The following is a 26,929-nucleotide window of genomic DNA, read 5'->3' as shown; positions in this document are numbered from 1 at the left end:
CAAATTTTTTTCCACAATTTTTTCTCATTTCAAAATACATTTTCCTGAAAATATAAGTAATTACCTACCCAAAAATATAAGGCGACACGGTGGTGCAGTGGTTAGCACTCGTTCCTCACAGCAAGAAGGTCCTGGGTTCGATTCCAACACCGATTCCAACACCAGTCGACAAGGGGTGGGACCTTTCTGTGTGGAGTTTGCATGTTCTCCCCGTGTCTGCGTGGGTTCTCTCCGGGTACTCCGGCTTCCTCCCACCATCCAAAGACATGCACTAATAGGTTAATTGGTTAATCTAAATTGCCCATAGGTGTGAATGTGAGAGTGATTGTTTGTCTCTATATGTTCAGCCCTGCGATGAACTGGTGACTCATCCAGGGTGTACCCCGCCTTCGCCCCTATGTAGCTGGGATAGGCTCCAAGTGACCCCTGTGACCCTAGTGAGGATAAAGCGGGTTCAGAAAATGAATGAATGAATGAATACCTAGCCAGAAATATAAGTTTGGTGTAGATTATTGTGATTCAGTTTTTTGACCAGGCATTAACCTTCCCTTGACTTCGCCCTATTGCCACTGAAAAGAAATAAGCGGAGAAATCAGGTCAATTAGAAAAGCTGGTCAGTGTGATGTGTTATTGCCTGTAGAGCCTGACTGATATGGGCTTTTTGGGGCCGATACCGATATTGGGGATTAAAAAAAGCTGATATCCAATATATCGGCTGATATCCGATATTGGCTGATAACCAATATATTGGCCGATATATGAAATGAGAACACTGATCTACACAGGATATAATAATCTTATATTAGATAATTGTGGACAGGTGGATAAACAGTTGCATAAATCTTTGTTTATCTCACAAATATAATTTACACAACTTTCAAATGCAAACTATACAATCACAAAAATAATTAGAGCAAAAAATATTACTTACCACACAATTATGTTTTCACTCACAAATTTTGATGTGTCTGCCTCACGGCACTACAACTTCTCATGTGGACTAAGGACTAAACTGAGCATGTGCAGAGTGAATTAGGTGAGTCCTAAATTGTTCCTGATTGGAGCAATTGCAAGGGTTACAACTGACCCGTGTTACAATTGTCCCCAGTCTCCCCTACACTATTAACACCCAGGCCTGTCTGTAGAATGAAACTGTGAGGTAGACAGCAAGTGCACGGACATGGTGTGTGTGGGGGAGTGAATACTTCATAAGACGGGGGGGGCATTAGCGGTCCATCGTAGTCAGAGCATGCGGTAGTAGTCTGTGATTTTCGCCGGGGGGGATAAGGAGTCCATCCTTGTCAGAGCATGCGGGTGGGGGGGTGTAGCTCTGTGATTATGTGATTGTGTGAGGGGGGGTGATAGCCTCATTGTCCGAGCAGGAGTGAAAGTGAAACTAACTCGCTTTAAAGTTCCTCTTATTCTCTGGGCAGCACACACACACACACACACACAGGAGCAGCGAGCAACAGAATCTCCGCGTAGCAAAAAAAGTTAATATATTGGCTACATCGGCTACATATTGGCCGATGTTGATTAATTGGTGATACGGTATAATCTGTTAATCGGTCAGGCTCTAATTGCCTGAGCTCATTATTATTCATGAGACCACGCCCACAGAATTTGTCTAGCTCAGTGACAGTTTTTGTATACAGTAAGCTGGGGGTAAACATGACAAATTCATGGGGCCCAGCATTCCTGGGGGGGCCATAGAGCAGTGGAGATGGCCAAGTGGATATAGGTTAGAAGTTGTGAAAATTCCATGTAAGGTCCACCGTACAAGAGAGATAGAAGCTGGGAGTCGAATGCACACAGCATGTTAAGTTTAATTTTTGGTCACACCAGATCCTCTACTTGTTGCACAGGGTAAAGGATGTTGAAAAGCCAGGCTCTCATTGGCTAAATGTTAGCCAATCAGAGTCAAGCAGATTAGGATGTTGAATATTCATGAGAACTGGCACAAGTCAAGCTGAGTCTTCTAACAGGCTTTCTATACCACGTTAGAATGGCTTGAAACTTGGTAGTCAAGAATTTTTTTTTCCACAAAAAATGTCCATGGTAGAGCTTAAGACATTACCACAAAAATAATGAAAGACATGTGGCAGGGAACATCTAACTTGCCGGTAGATGCAGTAATAGACAGTATGGAGAAGTATTGATCACTGCTTAATGGAAATGTCACATCTCTGAGTCACTTAAAGGCTTTCCTGCTTACACAATAAATAAAAAAGATGGCACTGTATGGTCAGCAGTGATTAATTCATGCAGTGCATAAAACATACATGCCATTTTAGCTGTTCTTGGTTTGCATGAACTCTAGTATTAAATAATTACTGGCCACAATCAGGAAAACATGCCTGTGATATTGCATGTATGCACGAAGCTCTGTCATCATCCACTGGAATTGCTCCTCTCTCACTCCTCACCCCTTAGCCTGTTTAAGTGTGACAGAATCTCAATGACACTCACAATAGAAAAGCTCTTTGAAAGCCAAGTGTATGAATAATCACTAAGACACCCTTAATCCATTTTTAAAGAAGGGGAATATTAATGCAGTAACAACTGTATCTGCTCGGCATGCGGCAGATGATTCCAGGTCTGCAAAAAGCCCCTTTTTCTGCCTGGTACTTCAGCCAGTGTTTGGGGATCACTCTGCACTCTCTGTCACCATGACAACACCAGTTCCATGTCCGAGTGGGTGTACACACTTCATTTAGTAATCCTCAGCAACCAACATGGGAACAGCTGTGTGCATGCTGAGAGGGTCCAGACTAGCAATCATGCCAAAACACACTTAATTACTGGAAATGCGGTCACTCTTGTGGCTATTAAGATTTGAGTGGCAGTGTTTGGCATCTACTGTAAACAATACATATTGCTTTAATGCGAATTATTTCACTGAATTAGTACAATTTCACTGGTTAACTATCCAGTATATGCAATTTATTTATTAATTATATATTATGGACATATAGCTACAGTAAACATTGATAAACTGAGAGCAGCTGTCTGTTTATGATACCATTATAAATACATGGATACTAATTAGCAATCCCCAACCCTGAAGGGCTAAAGAGGCTGTACAGTTACAGCAGTAAGAGCTAAATAAACTTAATACAGCAAAACAGCCATCCATTTTTTTGAACCACTCAGTCCTCATGAGGGCCACGGGGGTGCCAGAGCCTATCCTAGGTACCTATGAGTGGGTGGGGAGTACACCATGGACATGTCACTAGTTGCAAATATCATAAAATGTAATAAAACTGAATCCAGCATGATATTAAAAGTACACATTGCATTTAACAAGTTGACATCAGTACAGGAGTGTTGCTGAATTAACCAGACTTAGGCAGAGCTTTTAAAAGTAAAAAAAAGTTTGCAAAAAATTTCAGACAATCAGGTAAGTAGATCCAGAGCTGTGCCACTGTGACTGAAAAACCTGTAATAAAGCCAATTATTACTCCAAAATTATAAAACAAACAGCTGCAGATGCACCAAAGGTGTTGGCGTGAATGTGGTGAAGTCAATGTAGACCATTCACATATATTTTGGAAACGTCCATATATTACTGTGTTTTGGAAGATGACTGGGGACGTACTGTACCATGTGTTGGGTTATCTAATTCCACTGATTGCTGATGTTCCATGTCTTTGTAACTTTCAGGACACTACCATTCTTAAAAAGGACAAATACTTAGTCAAAATACTCTTAATAGCTGTAAAAAAAAAAAAAAAAAGAACTATAACAAGGAACGGGGGGAAGGCAACCATTCCATCAAAGGACCAGTGGTTAGCCACAATTGAAGAAATATTCCTAATGGAAAGATTAACACAGACTGCGGCTGCAAGAACCGCAACTGGATAAAAAGTGTGATAAATAGACTATATTTACACAAAATCAATAGACTGACTGTTGTTACCCAGGCACATTGTTTTCTTTTGTACTCATTTGTGCTCTTGTTTGTCTGTTCTTTTTGTTGGGTTTTTTTGTTTGTTTGTTTTTTTTGTTTCTTTTGTTTTTTTGGGTCTTTTTTGTTTGTTTTTGTCTGCTTCTTTTTTGGTTACTATTACAATTCCACATAAAACTCAATAAAGATTTAAGTTCCAAAAAAAACAAAGACGTTCACTAAGGTAGGTGAGAAATGCTAGGTGTGAAATACTGATACTGTGAATACTTTTACTTTGCTTCTCCCAAAATCTATGACCAGTCAACTACCATGTAAACCTTTGGCTAGTCATGTTAAATACAGTGCACAGCATCTTAAGAGAAAGCTAAACTGGTTTCAGAAATGCTCTGTAAATATTCACCAGTGGTTGTAGCACCCTGTGTTTACACAGGTGGATCCTCACCTGTCAAGCTCAGTATTATGCTGCGTTCTGCCCTGACACACTGACAGTGAGTTACATACCAAGATGAAGGAATGAAAATTCTGGAGAGCTCTTTGAAGCGAGATGTCATCTCTTTGATTTTTTTTTTCACAGGCCATTGAGCGCTATGAAAAAGACGCCTTTATGACTGACAGAAGATAGATGTGTCCCCTCAGTTTACAATGACTGGCACTTATTTCCTGTCATGTTAAGATGTGTGGAAGCATTCATTAATTAAAACCAGTGTGTGTAGAGAAGTTAAAGGATTGATGTTTTATTTTGACTGCTTGGCATTGCTGAACAACACTGAACAAGAACATGAAATTATAGTGCACCACGTTGAGCACATGGCATTAATTGAAGTTTGCATAATATTGTAACATGCAGTAATACTATACTGTAGAGAATATCCTAGTTTCAACCAGTGGAACTTTATAGAAATAGATTTCTTCCCAGTTTTGAGCGGTCCATCTTCTGCTCTCCTGTGATTGGTCTCCTTTTCATTTTAGTTCATGTTTTAGAGAAAAACAAAAATTCAATATTAATGGCACCAAGACGAGCTGTGTTACTTTATTGATCTTCTTTCCTCAGTTTGCTCTGATGCATTACACTATGAGGCCTTTGTAAATCAACAGTTAGAAAAAAAGGAAGACAGTTGATGCACAAAGCGTTTTCCTCTGGCTTTAGGAAATCCCATGGTTTGAAGCTACCAGACAAGAATTGTTCACAGTCCTCAGGGATAGTGTTTTTTTTTTTTTTTTTTTAAATAAATCATACAACCCTTTTTTGACACTGCTTTTACTGGTTTCATTTTGCAAATACTCTTTTTCCCCTTAATTACAATTCTAACAGATTTGCACTGTCAATCGACCTTTAAGAATGAAATTTGTATAATGTCATTGACACCTCTTGACTTTACAATAATATGCAAACAGACCTCAGTCAGCACAGTGAACTCAAAAGCACAGTGAATAAAATGCAGCAGGTTTTCAGCATCAGGCAGAGAAGTTTATAGAGGCTCTTAATTTTATTAGTAAGGCTTTCACAAACTAATAGGCCCACAGTCCACTCTCCATACAAAACCTGGCTTCAACCATAAAAATGGTGACTGCATTTAAATTCAATTTTGGCACAATTTCTTAATGGAGTGTAAGTCATTATGTGCTTTGTTGATTCTTAACTGTGGAAGATAATTGCCATGGGCAGCATGAAAGTGGTTTGATTATTGTCTACAGCTCTTTTGAATTATAATAGATCTAAATGAGGCTCCAGTATTCACATATCTCATTGGTGCTAACTGTATTTATATTGTACCTCAAGGGTTGCCAGTTTGAATGGGGCATTCAGGAGCAGTCACACTACAATAAATGCGCTCATGTATTTTCGGTTTCTCTGAGTTATTATATGGAATGGTAAAGCAGTCTTAAAGTCAGTGCGGGCAAGTAAAAATGAAAGATTGATTAGGCTGTGAAGTGCTGGTCCCTCTCTGAAATAGCATAGTACTTCTCTTCTAAATGAAGTCTAGATATTTCAAAAGATTTTTTAGTTGCTAAGAAAGTGGCGTCTTTGAAGTGTGCATGTCCCCTTGGTAGTTATTCCTCTGCTCTCCCAGAGCTGAGGAATATTTTAGTAGGCATGTCTAAGATGTTCCCACAGTCGGTGTGTTAAGGGGTCATTTCATGTCTAGTCCATCTTGAACTGATCACACTTTCCGAAATTCACTTGTCATTAGGAATGTCTCAATCAGGATTTTTGAAATGTGTTTACTTGCTTATTTTGTTCTTAGTCTGAGGCCTTTACTCTCATGTAGGAATCCCTATCTGATATTTATACATAATGGATCTACACAGTGTACAGCAGGGCCCATTTTATTTTAATATTTCAAGTATGTATAAACTCCAAAATAAGCCTACATAAAAATGTCTGGCAGGCTGCAGTCAAGTTTGTGGTGTTGTACAGAGTTTGATATCTTAACCACCTCCTACAGCTCAAAATCAGAAAAGTTGAGGTGGAAAATACTTGTTTAAAAGGAAACCGGTGATATTAAAATGCACTGTGACTTGTGTTTCATTGTAGATACTGTGAAGACAACATATATAGACTTTGTTTCATTTGTGTGTGTGTGTGTGTGTGTGTGTGTATATATATATATATATATATATATATATATATATATATATATATATATACACACATACACACACACACACACACACACACACACACACATTAAGGCTATTTACCATATTTATCAGTACTCCAATAACCCCATACTGTTGCACATGTTAAGAGTTGTTTGCCGGAAGATTGGGATAGTATTGCACACAACATGCTTGGCGTCCTCAGGCTTGTATTCTGAAAAAAATGCTGAATGGTAAATGTTTTATTGTCCTAATTTTCTGTTTTTTTGTATTTTTTTTTTGGGGGGGGGGGGGGGGGGGGGGGGGGTCTGTTTGGAGGTGAAACAACAAATTATGTTCTATTGTATTGTTTTCCGTTTAATTCTTAAGGCACTGGTATGAGTTTTAGTTTGTGTTTAACATACCACGCCAACTTTTTCTGATGTGAGATGTAGATCATCCGTGGAATGAGGACTATCAGCCTGCAGCTGCTTTGAGTTGGTTTTTAGCAGCTTCTCCTCATCCACAGCATGTAAATTAACCAGTAGTTTAAGTGCCAATAGCAGTACTTTACAGGTGTGTTGCACCTTCAAAAAGTCACTGAAATATATAAAACAGGGTAAAATACCTATTTTTTAAGTACTCAGTACTCTACTTGCTTCACTTGCATTACACTTTCACTTAATACTGGTTTCTTGAGATAATTTCTACTTTTTTGTTGCATTGTCACCTGGCATAATAGCTCACTTTGGTGATTGTGTGTTCTCTGATGTTTAATATGTTTGTTTTGACTTTGTGACAATAGCCACACCAGATGGTGTTAGTGTTCAGACTCTAGAGGTGTTATTATGTTTTGAAGTTGTCCTTTCATATGTCCCATTCTCGTGTGATATTTCAGTTACAAACATTCACTTGGACTCAAGGATGGACTGATTGATTTTGTTATTCATAAAAATAACCTCTAAATGGAGACAGAATATTTCTCACTACCATTATTCAATTATTCACTGGAGTCATACTTGTCAACATAGTGATGAGCTTCATTTCACTAAGAATGTAACACATTACATTAATTCCTTTCAAAGTCATCACCATATAGAGGGTGAGTCCACATGAATGTAAACTGCAAAATCACATTAAGACTGCCTTTATTATTATTTTATTAACTTGACTTGCAAAGTGCACTCAAGAATTATATCATGACTCACTACCTGATGAGTAAATGTTCAACAGAATCTCTGCCTTTCATCTTTCTATATTATTTCTATATATAAACACTTTGCTGCTGATGGTATTCAGATAGGTTTTCAGGCAGTGTACGTATATTCCCTCCTTTATAATTGTATCCAAGCAAATTTTTGTTACTCATCATCTGCAGAAATGGCAACAGGTATCATCACAAGAAATTGCCACATATTATGCATAAAGTAATTTACACTTTAGCTCAGTGTTTTTCAACCTTGGGGTCGGGACCCCATATGGGGTCGCCTGGAATTCAAATGGGGTTGCCTGAAATTTCTAATAATTGATTTAAAAATAAATAAATAAATAAATAAATTAAAAATAAAAAAAAAATAAAAAAAATAAATAAATAAATATATATATATATATATATATATATATATATATATATATGATGTGTTGAGAGAGACAATCACAATACATAAAAGACAAGACAAACTTTGAAGCTGAAACTGAAGCACTGTGGTACTGTTTATCTTTCAAATGTTCATTGTGGTCAGTTTCAGATGCTGCAGCTCTTTCATAATTCATAGTTTGAGTTCTTGTTTGTTCAGTGTTAATTGTCAGCCTTGTAAATCCAAGCTGGACTGACTGCACATTTCCTGACCAAGGAAAATAAAATTCTCACTTTGTGCAGTAATCTCAACCTGGCTTTTCTGCCTTTGTCCATAATAACATACATTATATTGCCTAACTCTTGTCTAAAATTGTTTATTTGCAATATGGTATAGCAAACTATTACATGATCAAAAACCAATTAATTTTACCCAAGAAAAAAATGTCTCTGTTTTGAATGTCTGGGGTTGCAAGAAATTTGTGATGTTAAAATGGGGTCACGAGCCAAAAAAGGTTGGGAACCACTGCTTTAGCTGCTAGCAAAAAAAAAAAAAAAGCTTTTTTGAATAATCATCTCTCTTTGCTGGTTCAATTGACCTTTTAGCCTAAAGCAAGAAACCGCATTGATTCAAACCAGCAGGCAGTAGTCTTGAAAAAGAGTGTGCTGTGGGTATTTTGTCGTTTAGTCATTGTTTATTACCTCTGCCGTGAAGTTTATGTGATCTCTTGAGTCTGTCACTGTCGGTTGGCAGATTTATGCAAAAACATGGTGACAAACCCTTTGAATTTAGGAGCAGATTCATAAAAAAAGAGGTGGAGGCAATAACTTTTACCCTGTTTACCCCCAGGCTAAGTTAGAGCAGAGACATTAGTCACAATGGTGACTGTCAAACCACGTCTTCTGACTAAAGATGCAAGATTCCAATATCCAATTACCAGGTCTGAACACATTATGAGAGGTTAATATTTTATGAAATTGTTGGTTTCATAATTATGAAACGAAGCATCTTATCCACACACTAAACAATTATAACAGCCCTTGATATTATCTAAAATTAACAAAATTAGTGTTTTCTGAAACAGTTTGAGGTGTTCTGACAGGCAAGACCCATTTACAGCAGCTCTGAATATATAAATCTCTTCTGTCTTATATTATCAAAACCAAACCCACCAAGCATGTCACCAATGTCTCCCATCATGCTTAAGAAATCCACTCTGCTGTACCACAACACTGCTGTAAACATTAGAAGAACATATGTTGACATCAGGGAACTGATCGTAGCTTAAGCTAATTAGCCACAGATTAGCTTTAACCTTTGCATCAGCAGTGAAATGGACAAAATGGGATTCTTGTATCCTGACATGAAAGTTGTTCAGTTAAAATATCCAATGGTACCAACTGACAAAAAAGAAGAAAACATGGGTCATAAATATTTTTTTGATAGTTTATTATTATTATTATTATTATTATTATTATTATTATTATTATTATTATTATTATTATATAATGAAAGGGTTAGAGGTTTGTGCTCTCCCTGTGTCCTAGATTTCTAAAAGTTGATAATGGTTCTCACTTAATATTCATTTTACTCACAAGTTAAACAAAAATAAAGCAATATTCACATAATAGTCATAATGCACTACAACATTTCATTGTCGGTTAAACAGTCACTCTAGTTATTTATTTATTTATTTATTTATTTATTTTACAAGAGAAAATCAAGATGATTGGTTTGTGTATTTTTGTGTTTCATGAGTGATTCACACTTTCATAACAGGCCTTAATTTGAAAATATGAAGTTGTAAAAACAATCTAAATATCGGCAGATTAATTTCTTTTGTAATTTCACAAATGCTCCTGTCATGTATTTAATCAGGTCATTCCTTTGAATGTTTTCACATCAATTATCATCCCAGAAATCATAGGAATTAACCCCCTGACGTGCAAGAGTATTGTTAGTAATCTTGTCAACCCCTTAGAGATTTATGTGCCTATATAGTTGTTTTTTTTCAGACACTGAAACACAGGAACACTGAAATATGTCTCTCAGCTAATGGATTCAAATAATGATAAAAGCTGAGGTTTTTGCAAGGAGAAGCAGAGCAAGGATGATTGAATGATTTCTCTCCTGTCATGTCACATTGAGTGGATCATCTGCCACAGCCTGTTAAACCCATATGCAAACAGAATATCTATGTCTAATTTATGCTTTGGCAATGATTCTATCATAGATCATAATTTTGTCTTACACTGATGAAAAATAAAAAAAAATATGCAGGTTTTTACATTACATTAAAACTGTCCATAGCTATTGCACTGTGCTGAGAATCTGAATACTTTTTAATATCTATGCAGAAGACTAAAATACATTTTTGCAGGACAGTTTCTTAAGTCTTTAAACATATATCATCCCTTAAATTCTTTATAAAGAGCATCTTAATGACTTCATCTAAAATATTTTGACGAAATAAGGAAACGGCTGTGGCTTTCCCTTTAAGCAAAACAAATATCCCCTGTTGCTCCAAGTACAAGGCTACAAAGGTCATTTGTGTTTAAGTTTACTGAGATCCCAAAGCAGCTGCCAGAGCGCTTTGGAGGGCTACAGCAATGAACTGTCCTTCCTGTAATATCCCTCCTTAGTTACAAAGCGAAATATGTCGTTCACCTTACAGAAACACTGCTGTATAAATATTTATTTGATATGGAAGTGTTGAAGATACGAGTGGATACGTGGGTACTGGTGAGATAAGAACTGTTTAAATTTTCATGAATTCACCAGTAGTCTGGTTTTTGGCGCTTGCCCACACTCTAATTGGCATGTTGCCGTACTTGTAGTGAGGAACTTCATGAATTATGCAGGAAAAACAACTAACCACGTGTCCCATTATAACCACATTGTGTGCTGCAATTTTCAGCCTGCTATTCTGGAAAAAGACAATACTTCAGACAGCTCCATTCTCATTACAGCCCAACCTCTGCAAAGCTGGGGATCACCCAAACCCCTTGTTTCCTACTTCTCCCCTACACAAAATCTTACTTCTTAAGCAACACCAGTGAGAGCTACTTGATTACTGTGCCTTCCCATGCATTTTATCTTCCTGACCTAATAAGCAAGAAGACATACAACTGAGAACTAAATTTAATCTATGAATGATTTATGGTTAAGTGGAGTAGTAATATGGCTTACATTTATTTTAAGGAAAAGTGAGGCTAAGTGCTTTATATTATGAGTAAACGGTGAGGTGAGGTGTAAGAAAACACATGGGGTGACTACTTTTCTAAACATGGGCTGCTGCTGTGTTTTCTTTGCATGCCCTCACCTGAACCAGGTCTCTTTTTTCAATATACATACTTAAAGGGGTTTTAATATTTTAGTGCACAGAAATGGGCCCTTGATGCGTTAAATTGCAAATGTATGAGTCCGACTTGATCTATATTTAATGGGCCATGAATTGAGATTTACCAGCCGATTGTGATGAATGAAGTCGAATTCTGCTATTTGCTCTCCGCTTTAGTAGAACAACATTCATCAATCATGATCTTCAGCTTATTTATGTAAACACGGCACTTTTACTGTATCATTAAAATCCTTGTAGTTGCTCTGCTGCATTAAGGAAACACCTGTGCTTAACCCTCATGGAATAATGTAGTAATTACCTTTCTTGTATATTGATGTTGACCTGTCCTGTCCAACACTGAGAAGGCCAAGGGTAGCCAGCAGAATGTGGAAGATTATGTTTCTGTCAAGTCACTGCTTAGATTCTCTTATTTTCCTGTCATCGCTCCTATAATTCAATTAAGAAGCTGCATTCCTCTGTCTGGCCAGGCCAGACAAGGAGACCAGTGATTGACAGGCAAAGACATTACTATGCGTAGGCAAAGGGAGTACAGGGAGAGATATGAATATTTGAGTAGTTGGCATAAAAGAATCTTGTAATTGATTTTCTATCTAAGCTGCCGTTTCATTTACCGAATAAATGCATTCATTTCAGACAGTGGGTTGTTCATGCTGCTCCCATTGTCTCATTGTGGAGACAAACTTTATCATATTTTGTATTGGATGATGATTTTGCAGATTCTGAAAACTTTGGCAGAGCAGCTTTGTACTCATCGCTATACTACATGACACTACTAGAAACACTGCCAACTGTATAACCTTGCTAGAAATGGGCTTGTGTTCAAATGAGCTATGTGTGCTGTTCCCTTCCGACAGATGTGATCCACACCGTGGGCCCGGTGGCCAGAGGTCATGTGGGCCCTACCGAGACCAATGACCTCACCTCCTGCTACCAGAACTCCCTCAGGCTGATGAAGGAGCATGGCTTGAGCACTGTGGTGAGTAGAGTATGCTACCGCACTCATCTGAGGGGAAATTAGTCTTTCTTCTGTGCAGCTTGAAAGAAACAAATTCTATGCCTTTGTGTTATTGTTTGACAGTGAGTAAGCCTTCAGTGAGAAAGGCTGTTTGAGAAAAATTTGGAAAAGGTACAAGAACAAAAGGATTTAGCATCTTTCATTTTAGATACAGTTCTGAAAAAGCCTTAATCTTCTTTATTTAAACAAAAGCAACAGAGAACACAACAAATGGTTATGTTTCATGTTTGTTAAATAAAGGCTTTTCATGTAGACTACTTTGGTTTGTGAATAAATGAAAAACAAGCCTTTGTATACACCTCTACATATTGACATCTGTACTATAACTACACAGTTTTTCCTTTTGTTTTTCTTTGGTAAGCCACTTATAGGTTAGAAAACACTGACTTCCTTGATCATCTTTGAGTGTTCACATAGATTTTTTATTTATTTATTTTTTCTTATTGAAGCAAAGAGTCATCCCTCAAATTTTGATTGTGTACATGTTTGTGCCACCTTGAATAAAGTCCCCTTAAAAACAGTCAGGAAGCACACATTTTAACCATAAGGGCTTTAAATGAGACAGAGCCCACACAATCCACAGCTGGCAGTAGTCGATCTCTCACACACTGTCCAAACTCTAGCCTGCTCTGAGCAGCATCTCAGTCTGGTTCACATGATATATGGATTTACCCAGCCCACAGCGGGTAAACGAATCGGCATCACACCAGATAGCCACAAATCACATTTTCAGCACCAACCTATTGCCCTGCAGCCTCATCAGAGGCCAATCAATGGAAGTACTTACTAACAGGGAGGAAGACATAGATGAGTGCTAGTTTCATTAAAGATGATTGTGACAAATTTCTGGTCTGTTGATGACATATTGTGAGTGCAGCAGACAACTCTAGGTAGCAATTAAATGGATTGTGAAGCCAGATGACTGAAATAGTTATGATAAGTGTTTTGGAGTGATATCAAAATCAGCAGCATCCCTGCTGATCTTTAAATAACAGTTGTTATGAACACTGATGAACCACTAGCCTGACATGGCATTTGTTCAATACAATAAGCTACTGTATATTCATGGGTTTGAGGCTTTATGGGCTCAAAAAATATTTACCTAACAGCATCTCAGCCCTTGGGGCTGTTCTCAGAAACACACCACCAGCTTGTCTGCTTTCATCCACAAACATCCCAGTCCTTTCTTTACTTCTGGCACATTCCAAAGAGTTATTTAGTTTAAGTCAATCGTTTGATTTATTTATCCAATAATCCATATATTTATAAGAAACAGAGCTTTTGTTTTTACTAGGAGCTAGCTGGATCCTGTCTAATATATTTTTACAGCTGCTCTGTGTTGAGTAGGCTTTCAGTGAAAACAGCGGCGTTCTGTGATTGACTGGCCTTGCAGGATGAGCCTCGTCATTACATTATCCTAGCCACAGTCCATTTTGTCTCTCCTTTCCACAAGGACAACAGAAAGCCTTTTTGCCAGCAGACTAAGGGAAATGGCTGTTTCTTTCCTCAAGCAAGGATGTGGCCTTCATTTAGTTTGCTCTAGCCTGCCTTGATATGCAAGACTTACTTGAAGAGTGGCTCCAGGGGTTCTCTAGTCCTAATTCTTTGTTAACAGACAGTCTTGCAGTCTCTTGGTGCAGAGCACAATGAGTCCAAGTTTTGGTTAGCTGCTCAGTACTAAGCTCATTCTGACTCATCTAAAGGGTCTTGCTATGAGCTTTACAGTGTGAGAGAAACGAGAGATCCCACTGAAGACGGGCACACCGCCAAGTGGGTCCACACAGTGGGCAAAAGAGAGGGGGACATTTGGGAATCCTAGAAGGCTGCTTTTCTAATGGGGATTCTAGAGCATTACAAAGGAATAAGAGTCAAAACAAAGCCTAACACAAAATAAACGTGGCCATGAAAGATTGAAAAGAAGCAGAGCTTGATAGTTAATCCCTGTTTCTTAAAGCTCAAAATCACCCTTAAGGCTACAAAAAAGTACAGCAGCAATCACATGAACATCTTCTTGTGACTGTAGCATGTCAAAACAAGGAATTTAAGAGGAATACTGCTGAGTTTCAGGACTGAAAATGCATTCAATTTACCTCAGGGCAGCTCAGTTTTATGACTGAACATTTACTACTATCCCCAGAAGACAGAAATTAGACAGAAGAGCTTTTCCTGTTCCTAAGTAATGTTCCACAATTTTACAACTCTACTAGGGAGATATAAAATATTACTTTTAGGCAACCCAAGGCAATTTCTGGCTGGGTTTAGGGGTGAAGTTTGTATTATTACCATTACTTTAAAAAGAGCCCATTTGGAGGTAACAGCTTGAATGAATATCCATAAGTCACTCAGTACGGTCTTCTTTCTGGAGCAGTTCAGATAATGGATCATGGGGCCAGTAAATTAGACCCCTGTTTCCTCATTTTAGTTTTCAGACATTACTGGTTGTATTTGTAATGTTATGTAAAGCATGCCAGTGTTTTTCACTTACGTACAACACTAATGTACTTGCTAAGTATGTAAATATGTCATTAGGGCAAAATGGCTGATATGTTCAGGCACATTTTTATGACTCCCCCTAGCACATGGCAAACTCTAAGTATAGGGTGCAGTTCCAGTTTTACTAAAGGATGGCTTTCATATGAAAAATGATGATCAATCTCAGCCATGAAACCTGCTGTTTGACTCCCACACTGAAGTTAAAAGGTATCTGGAACAGTCCAGACTTTAATGCTCTCCCTCTGTCTCAGCCTTTGGATAAATATCAAATGGCTGAATGGCCTATTGAGTAGTATTTTCCAAATCATTTGGCTGCAGTGTTTGCTTGATAGTGATAGTGTGTATCTTTGTGCATGTGCATACACTATGTCTTTTACGTGAGTTTTTCCTGAGGCATATGTGAATGTGTTGGTGGTTCTTAGCACACTTCTTCTCTGCCTAGAGGACTCTCATGCTTCAGTGCTTTTTTGCCTTTTTTGCTGCGGCTGAAAGAGCAGCAGCCTGTCACAGCTCCCTGGGCTCTAACTGACCACAGCCCACAGCCAGGATGCCAGCGTTACCAGCTGGGCTCTGCAACATCTCACAGGGGAGCAGTAAGAGCTGTGCAGCCTGTGAGTAGAGATGGATGCAGCTCTGAACTGATGAGTATCGTGTTGTCAAATAGCCCCCTCCTCTGCTCAGTGCTTGCTACACTCAGTTGCCTGCAAAGGTGGCTCAGGTGAGAACAGGAAATGTTTCTAAAATAAGGATTTTTGGTGGATTGATTTTAGGCATGAATTGTTGTGATAACACTGCTCTGATCAATAAAAGTCCAGATGCTGTCACAGATTTTTAATATTTGGCTGAGACAGAACAGATTAAGTAAGACTCCTCATGGCTGCTGTGACTCACAGAGTATGTTATGATATTATGGTCTATTTAGATAACGGTGTAATTTAGAGGAAATCAAATTAGGAAGTATTTCATTTTATGTCTTAAATACTATTGCCTGAGAAATGGGTGGTGTGAATGATCAAGAGACTGTTTCCATTATGACTGAAGGAATCTTTTTTTTTTTTTTTTTTTGCTTAACTTTCACCCGTGTTAATGTGTGCACAGTTGGACCCTGGGGGGCTTCTCTCCAAAGAACTGGGGAGCTGTACAGTACATGTAGCAGAGGAGATGGTTAATGCAGGTCCCCTGTCTTGGTTAGTCATGGAAGGCTGCTCAGATTCTTCCCTGGAACCAAGCGTAGCATCTGTCAGACAGACTGTATGAAGGGGGATGCTACCATCTGGAAGCCATTCCATTTTAGACTGTTTCGTTTTAAAGTCCATATTAAACATTAACTTAGAATGTGACCTTTCGAATCAAGATTAGCCATGTTTATCCAAAACATCGATATTGTTTCATTTAATTTAACAATCCTTTTGAGCCTTTGAGGAGTATACTGCTGAGACAATACTGTGAGGATTTGTGTCTCCAGGGTGTGTTGAATTAAGATACAGCCAGCATTGTATTTTTTGACTAGCCATTTTGTGGGCAACAGAGCTTCCTTTTTGTTTCTAATTTGATGTTGACAGGCCACAATTTGATGCTTTTTGAAAGTGTCTGTCATTAAGCTATTTCTGGCAGTGTGCAGTGGGCTGGCAGCTGTCAGTATGGACAGTGACAGGGTCGTAGACTGCATTTAGTGGCCTTGTCTCTGACTCCCAGGCGGCCCTGGAAGTGTTTTGTAGTCATAACATACTGGCTTCGAGGAGATCCAGCAGGGAAGCCACAAATTGCCTGTTGAGAAAAATGCCGAAAGCCAAGTGGATTGGGGATGAATGGTGTAGAATGATAGGATTAGCCACCCTTCTCTGTGGGTTCATTCCAAGGCTGCTAGGAGCATTAGCCCCCATTCATTTTGCCAACTGTGTTTCCAAAATGCATTCCAGCAATGATATCTTATAATGACACATCAGCATTCACACCCTGCTTGAAGATGACAGTTGATAGCCCCTACTAGTTAATCTGGTTAGCATGACAGGGGCAGCAGCAGAGAACAAACAAACACAGTAACAGTGGGACAAGGAGTCATGCCCCTGCAGTGTTTCAAAATAGAAAATACACCACGGAACGGGTGGCAAGTTGACACAGGCGTCCTCTTAGATTCTCTGTTGGCTGGCTGGTAACAAAAGCATATCCTGTGTCCTCTGGAATAATGTGAAACTGTGCTGTAAATAACTTTTACTCTTCCACCTTTATTAATGTGGGTCACCGGTGAAATCTGAACATGTGTTTTTCTGTGTCGGGTCTTTGTCATTATTTATGTTTCCAAAAACTACTGTATCAAACTTAATGATTTTGTTTTCCACCCTACTCCATTTTGGTTTGACAATTCCCCAAGTGACCAATTTCCTTCCATTTATGTACTGAACAGATTGTGCCCAAAATTTTCTCTATCTGGTTCTCTTCTATTTCTCATAAATTATTGTCCTGCAAAGCAAACGACTCCAGAATGAATTATATAATGGCTGAGGAATGTATGGAAGCGTGATTGTAGAAATACTTGGCTTCTGATCATAGCAAAGTAAACCATGCCATTAATTGGGGATAGAGAATGAGAGGTTTACTACTGATCCGCATACAAATCACCACTGTTCATCTGACGTTTGTTTCATACAGTATTCTATTTAGCTCATAATTAGAATATTTCCAAAACACTGATATTATTTTGTTTGTTCATTACAACCTTTTTTCCCCCCTAAAACTGGCAGCTGAAGAGCATGTGACTGCTGGGAGATATGTGTTTTGAAATCTAGCTTTTCCACTTTTTTTCACTAGACTTCACACTTCAATAAACAATAAAAACATCAAATCCAGTTGTACAGAGTGGGCCACTAGAGGATTTCATTTTAGCCACAGTGTGTGATTAGCCCTTTCTGGTTGTTGCTCATGGCCTAATTCAACATACAGTACCTGCATGCATTGACAAAGGTTAATTAGACTGAAGCTTTCAAAAGGTCATGTCGCCATTTAAATTAGTCATTGCTATTTGTCTGATCCAAATCATTGGCAACACTGGGCCAATTAGGTACAATTACACCGATAGTGGTTGTGGTTGTCCACCATCTCGTTTAAGTTAATGACCAGTGGAACCCTAATTACCCCAGCACCCTGTTTCAGAAGAAGACAGCTATAGCAGGAGGGTGAGCCGCTGGTATTGGTAAAAAGGGACAGCTCTGCCAAATCACCTTCCCTTGACATTCCATTCACTCCAGGGAAGACAGCAGAACTTTATGGGAGGTGAAATATTAGGATATGTAAAATGTGACATTTCCACACACCTCAAGAGGGGTAATCACAGTTGATGGGGATTGAAGAGGTAATCTCCAGAGTGTCTGTGTCGAGTGGGCTGATGTAAGAATGCTGGTGTCTTGATTACAAGCACAGGAAGCCCATAGCAATCATCAGCAAGACTAAATCCTGTCTCCCATAAAGGCTCCTCCAGCTACATGCTTTGTGAGGGAAATGGCAGCAGGTCCATCGAAGATTAATGTTCTCTGACAATAATAAAGGCTCTTCAAATAATTTAAGTACTAAAGCACAGTCAAGCAGTATAAGACTCAGGCTCAGCACTGAGACTGGTTTCACTTCATCTTTTTCTTTGCTGTTGTACCTTCTGTGAGGCGCTCCTAGAGACGGTCTTCTGAATTTCTATGAGGCTCATATCCCTCTGTGGTACCATCTGAGAATAGAAGCGACAGCTTGCACCCAACTGAGGGACTGTCACAGGAAGTTGTTGATTAAACAGATCTCGATTCCTGCCATACGCCATGAGACACGAACACATTATAAGTATGCGTTAATTAAACATACCTGAATAAGGTTGGCAATGGAAGAAACAAAAGGAATTTCTGTGTCTTTGTCTGGATTTTACAATTGGAGCAGGGAACCAACTCCTTTATTACAGAAGGTTTGACTTTTTTTTTTTTTTTTGGAGAATTCAAACAGGAGAAGAAGCTCAGGAATCTTTCAAAGGAAAAGATGGGTAGGAACAATCAGTTGTGATTAGCTAGATGTTGTTAAGATGATCTGCAGTGATGAGTTAATCTTTAGTAACCATGGTGATTTGTATGAGTATGTCTCAAATCCACTGCCTCAGGGAAGATGCTTTTTATTTAAACAAGAGAAAAACTCAAGTCAAAACATGGACAGTGGCATTATGTTTGCTTTGAAGCCTCCACAGCTTACCAACGGATAGAAAACTTCAGCAAAAATATCCTTGTCGTGCTGTATACCTTAAGACCTGTTCTCTCATGTGTACCCCCATCTGTTTAGAGTTTTTTTTTTTAGAGTGCTTCAGACTGAGACTCAGTGTCATCAAACATTTCCTGCACAGCCTGATAAACGTTTCTTCCTTGATCAAAGGAGCTGAGCAAGGAAGGAGGATATGAAATACATTACATGCAAAGCAGTACTCCTACATAGCCCGACAGTTGCTCCTCAACTGAATAAATCTCACAGGTACTGTAACAGATTGCTGCTCATCGGCTGTGGACCTTGGTAGAATGAGTTCTTGTTTACATTATTATGGGTAATTACCATGCAGAATCAGCGCAGACTACAGTGCATGTACTGTGTGTGCACATGTGTCAGTGACAGAGCTGTCACACTCTGTCATCTGATTACTAATGCAGCGCTGTCCTAAGGTAATGCTCTAGTGTATTTGGTCAACCTTGTGGTTATATTTTATATGTAACCGGTCCACAAATCATAGTGACAATTGTGATACGCATGACAACATTTTCAATTTACCACTTACAGATGGATATTTTAATTATTATTGAGTGAATAATAATGAGATAGCTGAATCAGTGCATTCCTCTTATGCACTTAATTAAGGTTACAAAGCGAGACATAACACAAGCATCAGAAAGTAAGCTTGTCGGCTGGGTATGTTTTAAGCAAAAAACAGCACGAACGGAAGCTGTCATTGTAGACATGCAGAGTGTTGGTGCCAATCAGGCTCAAGGTTTGACCATTGCTCAAGATCCTGCTTTTTGTCCTTTGCTGAATCCAGTTCTCCAGCCACAATGTTCTTTCTTTTGGTCTTTCATTTGGAGCTTTTATGAAGCCAGGTGTTGAACTCGATGTCGACCTTGCTCTGACTGTGTCCATGAAACTGGAATTTCCTGGTCTATCACAGGGTTCCATTTCAACAAGCTTGCACCCAATTATCCTTCAGTCATAGTCCCCGGTCTTACAGATGTGTTTGGTCGATGTACAAGGTCTCTCTGCTGTGACACATGGGACGATCTTGCTGTATCCACAAAATGTTTTCAAGGGAAGAAAATCAGATGGCATCTCAGATTAAGATGAATGTCACCCAAGGAACTATTTATTTTGTTATTTATAGCTTATACACCGACTAAGTAGTCAACACCAACTAACAAGAGACAGTGCACTTACACCTTTAGACAAATCAGGATTCTGTCAGGTTGTTGTTTTACTGTTTATTAACCCGCTTTGTTTTCCTAATGTTTGCTCTGTGAATACCATATAGTGACAAGAATAAAAACAGCAGTATTATCTCTTAATCAGACTCCCCAGTGCACTCATTTCAAGTGATAGGCCCTTTTAAATAACAAAAACAGCAAAAATATTTATTTAATAATACTAACTGCTCCTTAACAGACAGAAACAGTCACATAGACTTTGTTTGTAATGAGGAAACAAGCTCTCTGTGTTCCCATGAAAAGAAGCACACAGATACTGTTTTCAGTAATTTTGCTATAATACTGTTTTGTCAACTAAAACATTATCTTGTGTTCAACATTTTGCTCTTTGCAGTTATTTTTTTCAGTCTTTTTTAACTTATATGTTGCTAAATACAAACTGGGTCTTCAATCCTAACGCAGTGTTGCCTATTCTCTTCTCTGCCATGAGATAACTGAAGTTTTTTTCAGTGCAGATTCCATAACCTTCAAGAACACTCAGCGCTTGAGTACCTACTTTTGTTTAACGTATTAGTTGTTGTGTGTTTAATCAAAGAGAATACACAAGGCAGAGAGCTGACAGGTATTTTAGCCTTGGGAATGTTTGTGGTTCTTTTTCTGGAGTGCACAGCTGCATGTCTACATCAAGGATAGGTACAGTCATAAATTAATGTTTAGAACTGCATTACACACATTTGTCAGTGTTTGGACTGGTTACTTTTCAGACATTAAACTGGGAATAGTGCATGTTGTTCCCTCCAAATGGCCTGTCCTTATTCACGCATATTTATGCCAAGATATCCATCTTAGAAAATGCCAGATTCTTAAGACCTAAGTTTTTGGCCCCAGGTGTGTCAATTATTTGTGTGCACTGGCAGCCATGCCATGTTTATGCTCTCCTACATAATTCTTTAATCACCGTGCTATTACCCCACACATACACCCAGTTTAGTGCCATTATTACCCGCCAAGGTCACAGCTAACAAGGACTGACGCATGGCGCCTAGCCTGAGCTGATTGACTCTGTGTTTTAAACTGGCTCAATCTAGGCATACTCAGCAAATCAGAAGACAATGCTGCACCTTGCACAGGTTTACGAGGAGATGTATTAGCCGTAACACTGAAAGATTGGCTTTCTTTGAAGCTGGAGATAGAAACAGAGGGATAGGATGCTTACTTCTTTCCTCTCAAATGTTTTGTCCTTTCTACTGGCAATGGTATTTGCATTTGGATTGAGAGTTCAAATTTGCTTTCAAGGTTTATTGTAGTGATCATTAGTAGTTGAAGAAAAACATCCACCACTGGTCACCCTGTGCATAACATTTACTTATATTATCTGTACTACGCAAGGCTCAGCAGCCAATTATTGTTTAATTTACTTTACGATAGCGAAAGCATTAGCAGCTCAATATCTGACATGTGATTTTGTATGTGTAGGTAGTCCTTGAGTTACACCTCCACCTCCCCCATCATCTTCTAAGTTAATTAAAATTCTAGCATGTCATATAAAAAATATATCACATGTAAGCATTAAATCAGGGCTACAGAGGGAGTCACTTCATGAGGTAATACAGCAGATTAAACATTTCTTTCACTGTCAACCAGTGACCTTAATATCCTAAATGTCAGACTTATTTTACGAATGATGCTGCAACTGTCAGAACCATAGAACAGATTTAGATTTAGATTTAAATCAGCTACAGTATTACTATCCCACTGTCCACCTTTTTCATTTCACATACACAGAACTAGAAACCCCACAGATTCGGCCACTATACCGTAGTATATTCTAAGTGAAGTGCCTGCCAGAGCAAACACAGGGTTGAATCCTGTTTCATGGGTCGAATTTTTGCACACAGCTCGAAATGCCAGATAACCTCCAAATCTCACTCAGCTTAATATCTAATGTCACATCCATAAACCCCCGATAATGACAATGTGCATGGTATAAAATCTGGAGCTCGCTATCTTTAAGGTCTTAGCCCCTTCAGTGGAGAGCAGAATGAGTGTGATGGAATATGTGGAGCAAAATAAGTGTGTTTTTAAGCATTATGTCCCATAGAATGTTAAAAGGTAATGATAAGAAAGATTTACTTAAGCAAGTGTAAAATACATATAAGGCAAAATTACTTACAAATTATACCCAAGAGAATGTCAGTTTTTGTGTTTGTCTCTGCATGTTTTGTAGTATAGTCAGAGCAATGCTTTTTTTTTTTTTTTTTTTTTTTTTTTGTTAAATCTGTGAGCATTTAACTTTTGGAAGCAAAGCCAGAGGACAACAATCAATTTGGACACTGAGAAAGCATTTCATCTGATAATATCCTTTACAGGAAGTTTTCTTTTATCTGGACTCAGCACAGCAGCCATTGGGCAATTAAAAGAACAAGCACTACAGAGCAGCATTTCCTTTTAGAGGATGCAGTGAAGAGGCTCTATTATAAAACTGGAGAGAAGTGATTTGAGATAAGTATAGCATCAAATTGCTTTGGTTTAATCAAGGCCAACATGGCTCCAAATTCCTAATGCGAGAAATTATTGGCTCCCCACCTGAGCTCAGTCCTGCAAACGTCCTTGGCTTTTTTCAGAAGGCGGCAGACTTGTATGGAAATACTATGTGTGTTTGGCATAGAGCTCCATTAGACATAATGATGATGACCTACATGATGGTCTCTTACCTAAGCATAAAAGTGATACCCACTAAATACTAATCAGAGTCCCTGGGCTGTTTTTTTTTGCTCATTACTTTATTGATAAAAGCATATACAGTACAAAAATGCATCATAGCCTGCCTTAACGTTCTCTTGTCGATAGAAACTCTCCATTACTGACATGTTAATTATTTGGTTGATTTATTTATTGCAGCAGAATCCTCATTCCTTGTGAGGCAGAACATTTTTATTCCAAAAACATGTGATGTATTTGGTGCAGAGAAAATGGTTTTCCAGTTTTAGTAACTAATTAATGCTTTATCAATATTCATGATGAACTCCACATTTAGAAAACTGTAATTAGCCGTATTATCCTCTGGCCATTTGTGGAAAAAGTTATTCGTATAGTCAAATCAAACTACGGCAACAACTCTCATTTCTGACCCAATGGTAGACGCTCCAGTCAGAAATCAACCCCCCCTCCCAACAGAAAACCGATATGTCTCCCCAGGCATAACTGACAGAACCTCTTCAAACCAGCACTTAGTCTGCATTGGAGACAGAGGGGACTCATTGGACGGTGTCATAACTCACGTGAGCCACCTGGTGATTCCCTCAGTCACCTTTGCGTTTCCTCTCAGCCAGCTGCTCCCTGTACTCCCAATCAATCTGCTGCGCTGCTGCTGCAAGAATTCACCATGACCTTGAGTGGCGTGTCCCGGCTCTTTCGTTTGGGATGTTTGTGGGCTTTGGGTCCCTTCTCATTCTTTCTCATCTAGAGTTGCACCTGTGCTCAGACCAAGATAGCACTGCTTTGCAATCCACCTCTAGGCTTTCACTACATTTACCAGAAGTCGAAGTAAACGCCTGGCCATGTGCTACATTTTGCCACATATATTAAAGGTACAAAATTAAATATTTCTGCATTAAAATATCTTGACAAGGCCTAAGTTATATTTTTGTTGACTTGTCAGTAATTCAGTATTATATTTCAATCTAACTGCCATTTTCTTTTGTTCACCTGTGAAAACCCCTCACTATATCTGATATGTATTTAAGCTATTTGATTTGAATGAAATTGCAAAAGAATATCTTCCTTTCCTTAAACATATTTAATGTGCTTTTTGAAACTTTGCACTGAAATTTTTACAAAAAAGGAAAGACCTTTGCATTACATTTTACATTTTTTGCAAGCTTGAGATAGTTTTTGCCCATTTTACATGAAAGAATAAATGCTCACAGAAGAAATAGTCACCTTTTTCTAATGAATTCTGATTTAACTCACGCAACTACTTAGCAGCTTCCCAAATTTTCTGATGAAGTGTGAAAACATGTCTAGTATTAAAGGGAACTGATGAAGACACCAGAATATTCCCCTGTCTACTCTCTGAAAAAAAGACATCAGAGCAGGTATAGATAGAAAACAACAATGGTATGTTCGACTTCTTCTGTTCTGTTTATTAGAACCATGTGTAAAACGGGCTACAACACCACCTGCGGGTGATACAACAAAGCGTAGATTATTTGCTCCAAACGAGTTTATTTTGGGGGAAAAAAAAAAAAATAATTTTTACATTTTGCAAAAGTTCCCTTCAAATTCACATACATGGTACTGAAACACAACTAATGATTACCAAACAATGTGAATCCAATTTTTAAACATTCAACATCTGTCAACGTGATTTCTGCTTGAGTCACATTGCAGAAAATCTTTTCAGTATTTATCTATGTGTGTAGTATAGGGTCCAGGGAGTGATGTTGAACACTATAGTTTGAACTTAAACGAGTGATATTTTGCTTTTTTTAAATGGAATTATGCATTTTGAAACATTTCCCTGTGATCTACATAAACTGTAAATGCTATGCTTGGGTCTGAATTCTTCATTAATTCAACTCCACAGGTCCATCTTCAACCCTATTTCTGAGTAATGACACCAGAAAGGTCGTTTTGAGCACTGGCCCTTTAAATGCACATGAGCCACTTCATGCTTCACCCCCGCCAGGTTGTTGGCTGTTCATCCAACAACTGAACATTTTAGGTAATCGGCTCGAAGTTTGTACATATTTTCAGTATGGACTACAGTTGCTGCTGCTGACAAACAATTATGGCATACTCTGAGAAATGTTTATCAGAAGTCTTGACCTTATATGTGCAAATGTCATGATGTAACAAAATGAGCAGGAATTAAAAGAGATTGTAGAAATCCATTTGATTTTTGCCAAAATGAATATAAAGATAGCTTTGCAGCATCTGGGGGGTTTAAATTCAAACTTTTTGAACTATTAGGGTCCAAATGCACAAATAAATGTACCACAGACTAATAAAAGTGGGTTTAGCAAAATATGACCCCTTGAAAGGCCTGGAGTTTTTTTTTTTTTTTTTTTTGTCATGCTCCACATAGTCCAAATTGCCAGCATTTTGGCACTGTGACTGCTAATAAAACTGAATTGATTTTGGTTAGCAGTTTCTTTTCCCTGTTTCTGGTTAAATTATATAACACATCCACTTTCAAGTGCTATTTATACACCACATAAACTCTCTCTTATGTCTCTTCCAAGCCTTTTTTTTTTTTGGTCTCGTTTTTACTTTTTTTTTGTTTTGTTTTGTTTTGTTTTTTTAAGTGTGAAAAAGGTGGGAGAGTTGTTGTTCTGCTTGGTTGCCCCTAGACATGCCTTGTCTGGGCCAGGTTAAGGTGGCAGTGTGGTTCCCTTCAAGACCCCAGTGTGACAGAGCTGTCTCTACATGAAGGTGACCCTCTCTCTGGATCCTCTTCTCTGCCCAGGTTGCCTGTCAGGTCCTACAGGCGACATGGTCTATTAAGCATCTTAATGATGACCACAGCTTCATGCACTCACAATAGACCCCCACTTCCTTTAACTCTATGTGTATGTGGGCTGTATAAGCTTCATGTTTTCTCTGTTTTACCGTTGTCACACAAAGAAACCTAACTTTGTACCCAGCCAGCATCTGAGGGGGGTTTTCTGATTAGGGCAGGATGCTTGGTGAAATAAATCTCTTTTGGGATTTGAAGGTGGATACTTTGAACAGGCAATCCTTCAGAAGGCTTTTACACTCAATAAATCCACTAACGCCCCAATGTTTCAAAACACTGCTTTTACAGCCTCATACTTTATATCCACATCCCACAGTGTGTAAGAGTAAAAGTGACAGGACTGCTTAAAGATGGCAACAAGCCGTGGGGAGCACTCCTCCAACACTTTCACATCTGTTGATCCCTCATATCCCTCTACCTGCCATGAATAAAGGAAGTTTGCTACGTGACAAGGCAGGTGTATTATATGCTCTCCCCTTGAGGTTGACAAGAGGAGACCATGAAGTTCAGAATGCGGCTCCTGGCCTAGCTGTGTGTACATTTTCAGATGAGTGGAAATGTGGGGTTAGGGGATCAGAATAGGTCTCCGAGGGCATCCTCACTGCAGTTCATTCCATCGTAATTACCTTCATGCTGTGTTTACATCCGGTGACTACTGGGAGCTTGTGTCCTCCTGATTCGCAGACAGTGTAGATTAGGAGCAGGGGGCAAAACCAAAGTGCTCAAGTTCCAGGATTATGAATTTTCATCCTACAACCATTTATATTCATGTGTGTGTAAAAACAATTCAATGCTACAGTGAAATAATAACAAGGAATTCACACTGAGTCATAAATAAGCATATTTATGATTTATCTTTAGCTATTGCTATGATTGGTGCCATAAAAACACACATATCTCCAGTTTTGGCGCATGATAAATGGTAAGAGGACTGAATTTACATAACACATTTATATTCCATTGGCAAAGCCCTTTAAAATGTGTCTAATTCAACCATTCACAGGCACACAATCATGCACATTGACACATAGAATCGCATGCCAGTGGAGCAG

The 26,929-nt window shown here is 38.6% G+C and overlaps 1 protein-coding gene across 3 annotated transcripts in view; it reads left to right on the top strand.

The window, feature by feature from the left end:
* The window catches only part of macrod2 (mono-ADP ribosylhydrolase 2), a 451,045-nt gene that overhangs the window by 301,042 nt on the left and 123,074 nt on the right, over nt 1-26,929 (top strand). For all 3 annotated transcript variants that reach the window (XM_030156348.1, XM_030156347.1, XM_030156345.1), the window contains exon 6: nt 12,280-12,401. In XM_030156348.1, coding sequence (XP_030012208.1) covers nt 12,280-12,401 — 122 coding nt within the window. The remainder of the gene's footprint in view (nt 1-12,279; nt 12,402-26,929) is intronic.

Source organism: Sphaeramia orbicularis, chromosome 15 (assembly GCF_902148855.1).
Source record: "Sphaeramia orbicularis chromosome 15, fSphaOr1.1, whole genome shotgun sequence".
NCBI lineage: Eukaryota > Metazoa > Chordata > Actinopteri > Kurtiformes > Apogonidae > Sphaeramia > Sphaeramia orbicularis.
The sequence above is the reverse complement of the archived record's forward strand: the minus strand, read 5'-3'. Positions and strand labels throughout refer to the sequence as shown.